Raw genomic sequence first — 5,488 nt, forward strand, 5'->3', positions numbered from 1 at the left:
CGACCCCAGTCCATCCCTGTGTGCTGGGGACCGACCCCAGTCCGTCCCTTTGTCCCAGGTCTTTCCTGGGAACAAGCCCCAGGCTCTCTCTGTGTCCGGAGTTTCCTTGGGAACAAGCCCCAGACCTTCTCTGTACCCTGGAGTTTCCCTAGGAACGAGCCCCAGACCTTCTCTGTGTCCTGGAGTTTCCTTGGGAACAAGCCCCACATCTTCTCTGTGTCCTGGAGTTTCCCTAGGAACGAGCCCCAGATGTTCTCTGTGTCCTGGAGTTTCCCTAGGAACGAGCCCCAGGCCCTCTCTGTGTCCTGGAATTGCCCTGAGAACAGCCCCCAGTCCCTCCTTGTGCCCCAGGTCTTTCCTGGGGAGAGACTCTGGTTCCTCCCCATGTCCTGAGGCTTCCCTGGGCACAGACCCTAGTCCCTATCATACCCTGGAATTATAGAATCCCAGACTGGCTTGGGAAGGACCTTAAAGCTCATCCAGTTCAACCCCCTGCAGGGACATCTCCCACTAGCCCAGGTTGCTCCAAGCCCTGTCCAGCCTGGCTTTAACCTTCTGGAGTGCCTGGCCTGGAATCTCCTTGCCCAAGTATTTGGGGGAGGATGGAGTCTCACCTCCTAGCCCAAGGGTCCCTCTGTGGTCTCTTTTTCTCCCTCAGATGCTGCTGGGAAGGTTGGCAGGAGAGTTTTTTGGTGCATGGCCTCATCCTGCCTTTGGGATCATTGGCAGCTCCTTGGTGCTGTTAAACTTGGAAGGGGAACTGACTTCTTGATCCACTGATGATCAAGCTCAAATACTTATACAAAACCCACCCTTAGCCATTCTCCTTCCTGCTGGTGCCCAGTCTGGCTGCTCTGACCCTGTGAGGGATCAGCTGGTCCAGCCTGATCCCCTTTGCTGGAAGGAGCAGGGAGATGTGGTAATGTTCCAAAGGTTGGCACTGATTCAACAAGTTCTTCCTCTTCCTTCAGAGCAGGAATCACTGCCTGCCAGGCTCTTGCTCATCCTTGTTTGGAGCTTGTATAATGTCTCCCAAAGAAGGCACCAGAGATTTGGGAACTTTCCAACCCAAAGCTCCCTGTGGCAGGGAGGGAGGGGAGAGACTCTCCTGTTCCTCTCACACTTCTCACCTTGAAATCTCCCTGAGCTCTGGTTGCTTCCCAAATGGGAAGGAAGGTTGAGTGGGAGCTTGTCCTGGAGCTCAGCACTGCTCTGATTACAAGAGAGATGTTTTGGGTGGTGGAATTGAACAGTTTATCTGTCAACTGCACAGAGTTGTAGCTGGTTTGTTGGGTTTGAGTTCATTTGGGCTGAGGTCTTAGAGGACCACTGGAGTCAAGTTGTGTGTTTAGGTGCACCCTGAGTACTCTGGAACCCATTGCCTGATTAATTAACCCCAAATTGGGCAGAGCAAAATGTTCTCAGAAGTGGTTGAGTCATGGTTTAGGGAAAACAAATGACTGAGCACAGAAGGGATTCTGTAAACAGTCTGAGTGTGAAGAGGGAAAAGCCTAGGGAAGGAGAGTTCATCCTTTCAACAACAAACCTCACCCAAGAGAGCTTTGAAACAACCACCTGAGGGGAATTTATGGCTGAAGTTGTCTGTGCTGGAGGTGATCTGTGGTGAAACACAGGTGAAAGTTAGCCAAGGTGTGCTTGGGGTGGTGTCTCTTGGGTTGATTCATTGAGTGCTGCCAAGGAAGATTTTGACTAATTCCTGTTTCCTTTTTTCAGGGATATCATGTCCATTTACAAGGAACCTCCCCCAGGAATGTTTGTTGTGCCTGATCCCCACGACATGACCAAGGTAAGAGAAGATTTGGAGCTGGTTCAACTTGCTGCTTCTCCATATGTTGCTGTTGATTGCTGCTGTGAGGGTTTCCCAAATGGAATATTCCCTTAATGTTCTCAGAGAAGTCAGAGGGAGTCTTGCAAGGGCACAAGGCTCCAGTTTTCCTGGTGCCATTGAGATGGGAGGAGACTCCCAAGGAAACTGACTGTGCAGGAGGAGGCTGAGGAGCTTCCACAGATGATCCAGCTCTGCCTGGGTTGTCCCGTGGACAGTGAGATGCTGATCCAGCTGATTCCATTCTTACTGAGGCTCGAAAACAGTCAGTGCAGCATCTCAAAGAAGGGAAACATGGAAAACTGGAGGCCATGGGGACCTTCTCAGGAGCAGCTGGAAATCAGGTGTCCACTATGACAGGCAGTGGTGGAGTATCTCTAATCATCTGTGGAACCTGGAGGTGTTAATTGCTGGGAGCTGGCAGGGAGAACTCCCAGGTACCAAGGAGGTGTGACAACACTCCTGTCCTCCACAGCCTCTCCTGCCCTGATTCTTCCTCTCCAGGCTTTTCCACAACTGGGAATTTCTCCTTACATCAATGAGCTGAGAGGCAGGAGGTTACTCAAACCTCTTGATCCAGTGTGGGTTTGGCTTTTTCTCCAGCCAGTGCCACCTGAGCTGGTCCTGCTGGTCCCTGAGGTGTGTGTATGAGGCTGTTTTGCTTTCCCTCTGCTGCACACTTCTCCCACCCCCTGCCAACCCCCCAAGTTCCCCCCATGTCAGTGGTTTAGAACCCTCTGGGTGTTTGGAGTGGACACAAAGGGAGTGTGTGGGCACAACCAACTCCCACCTGGGGCACTTCCCTGCACTGTTGGTGCCTCAGATTGCCAAAATGCCCTGGAACAGCAATGTGGATTTGTAGAACACCAACCCTGGGGCTTTGAACTGAAATCTGGGGAGGTAAGAGGATCATTACCAGAGGCTGCTTGGATCACTGGGGGAGTAAAGCTTCCTTAATAGCCCAAAGGGAGTAGATTTCCTGGTATACAATTGGGATCTTTGAGGGTAATTAGCATGGAGAGAATAGGCTCTTAATTTCAGATCCTGGCAGAGGAAGTTGAGTGATTGGTTTTAATAAGACCAAATCAGCACAAGAACAGAGAGCTGAGGAATGCTTCAGTTTTGGCAGAAATTCTGATAATTTTTTTTTCTTCGCTTTCTAAAATTAGATGGGGTTTTTTTTCATATTTGAAGTATTTCTGAGTGGTTTTAAGCCTAATTTGCCACCTGAACCAGGGGCAGGGTAGGATGGAGAGAGCCTGGGCTGCCTCCCCAGCAGTGTGGGCAGAAAGTTGAGGGAGGGAATTCTTCACCTCTACTCTGGTGAGATCCCACCTGGAGTGCTGCATCCAGCTCTGGGTTCTCAACACAGGAAAGAGTCCAGAGGAGTTGGAATGAGTCTGGATGAGGCCACTGAGCTGATCACAGGAGCATCTCTGCTCTGGTGCCAGGCTGGGAGAGCTGGGGGTGTTCCCATGGAGAAGAACTCCAGGGAGACCTTAGAGCCCCTTCCAGTGCCTAAAGGAGCTCCAAGAGAGCTGCAGAGGGACTTGGGACAAGGGTCTGGAGTGACAGGACAAGGGAGAATGGCTCAAGCTAAAAGTGACTAGGTTTAGGTTGGATATTGGGAAGAAATTCCTCCCTGTGAGGGTGATGAGGCTCTGGCACAGGTTGCCTAGAGAAGCTGTGGCTGCTGGAAGTGTTCCAGGCCAGGTTGGACAGGGCTTAGAGCCACTTGGGCTACTGGAAGGTGTTCCTGGGGATGGGACTGGGTCTTTAATGTCCCTTCCAAGCCAACCCATTCCATGATTTTATGAATAGCTCTTACAGCTCTGCCAGAGGAGCCCTGGCCATGGTGGGATATTCCCATCCCCTGACTGTGTTCCCCTATCCCTCTAGAAGTGTTCCAGGCCAGGTTGGACAGGGTTTGAAGCAACCTGGTCTCGTGGAAGGTGTCCCTAGGAGTGGAACTGAATCTCTAATGTCCCTTCCAAGCCAACCCATTCCATGATATTCCCTGTTTGGGACACAGCTGTCCTGGACTGGGGCCAAACCTGCTGTGCACATGGAGTGTGGGACAGAAGTGTGCAGAGAGGCTGTGGCAGGGGAGGGGAGGAGGGAGGGGGAAGCTGCACATGTCCCTGGGTGGGGAGGGGGAAGAGGCTTCCTGGGGGGAGATTCCTTGCCTTTGGTTGGCTTTGGAAAGCTCTGTGGGTGTTGGCCAATGTGGAAGTGGTGCCTAGATGGGCTTTTGTTTTCCAGATTCATGCCTTGATCACAGGCCCCTTTGACACGCCTTATGAAGGGGGTTTCTTCTTGTTCCTGTTTCGCTGTCCTCCAGATTATCCCATCCACCCCCCAAGGGTCAAACTGATGACTACAGGAAATAACACAGTGAGGTTTAACCCCAACTTCTACCGCAATGGGAAGGTCTGCCTGAGTATCCTGGGGTAAGAGGAGACTTTGTTTTGATGGGGAATCAGGAGGTGGCTCTGCCTCACTCCTCCTTCTCAGCCTCTTGGGCCCTGAGCTTGCTCTCAGATTTGTGCTTGGATGCATTTTTCTCCTTCTGGGAAGTCATGTGCAGAGTCAGAGACATAAAGCAGCACAAATTCCTCTATTGAAATGAGTTTTACTTGTCTTGCAAAGCATGTGAAAACACAGCAGGGGAAGCATGAAATTCAGTGCATTTTGCTGCTTTTTTCTTGCTTCCCCCTGCTAACCCTCAGCCCAAGCACTGCACTTCCTTTGCTTTTGCCCTTTCCAGCCTGATCCTTGATGTTATTTCAATGTAGGTTTGTGGGTTTAATTTCCTCTCTCCATGTGGGTTTCTAAATAAATAAAGAAAATTAAAAAAAAAAAAGCCACTAAGAACTTCCTTGAGAGCCATTTGACTGCTCTGGGCTTCCACCTACACCAGGCAGTGTGGGGCTGAGCAGTAGGTGGAAGGATTTACCAGCTCTGCTCCTGTGCTGCCTGTTCCAACAGGCTCCACTGCTGCAGAAGCTTCTTTTTTCACCTCCTTGGGAAGGTTCTGCTTGATTCAGTGGTTGCCCAGAAAAGCTGTGGCTGCTCCATCCCTGGAAGTGTCCAAGGCCAGGCTGGACAGGGCTTGGAACAGCCTGGGCTGGTGAAGTGTCCCTGAACATGGAATGTGGTGGGATGAGATGAGTTTTAAGGTCCTTCCAACCCAAACCAGTCTGGGATTCTAAGATAAGGGGCAGTGACAGCTGGAATTGCCATAGGGTTTTGATCAACCATCATCAACAGTTGGACTTGATGACCTTAGAGGTCTTTTCCAAGCTTGATGATTCTATTGTTCTGTGATCAGGAATCTGAGCCCTGATGTGGTTATCAATCTGCCCTTGCTGGGATGGTTTCAGCAGGTGCCACAAAGTTGGTCCCAGTAGCTGATAGATCCTGGTAGGGAGAATTATCCTGCTGGGAAACACCTCCCTCAGCACAGGAATCTTCCTGATGAGTTGAGCTGGATGCCAACACCTGAAAAACACCAAGATATGTAGGCCATGTCCATATTTTGGGGCTCTGGATGCCCAGAAGCTCCCACAGCAGCTGCCTTGTTGCTCCTGCAATTGGAGCTCTAGCAGGGAAGTTAAATTATTGAAGAGTGAACAAAGAGCC

At 50.9% G+C, this 5,488-nt stretch overlaps 1 protein-coding gene across 1 annotated transcript in view; it reads left to right on the forward strand.

Moving 5' to 3' along the window:
• Window positions 1-1,738: 1,738 nt before the first annotated feature.
• Window positions 1,739-5,488, forward strand: part of UBE2Z (ubiquitin-conjugating enzyme E2Z) — a 7,789-nt gene continuing 4,039 nt past the window's right edge. The window contains exons 1-2 of the mRNA XM_009071763.1: window positions 1,739-1,807; window positions 4,109-4,296. Of these exons, the coding sequence (XP_009070011.1) occupies window positions 1,742-1,807; window positions 4,109-4,296 (254 nt within the window). The 5' untranslated portion in view covers window positions 1,739-1,741. The remainder of the gene's footprint in view (window positions 1,808-4,108; window positions 4,297-5,488) is intronic.

This window comes from Acanthisitta chloris, unplaced genomic scaffold, assembly GCF_000695815.1.
Source record: "Acanthisitta chloris isolate BGI_N310 unplaced genomic scaffold, ASM69581v1 scaffold12283, whole genome shotgun sequence".
Classification (NCBI taxonomy): Eukaryota; Metazoa; Chordata; class Aves; order Passeriformes; family Acanthisittidae; genus Acanthisitta; species Acanthisitta chloris.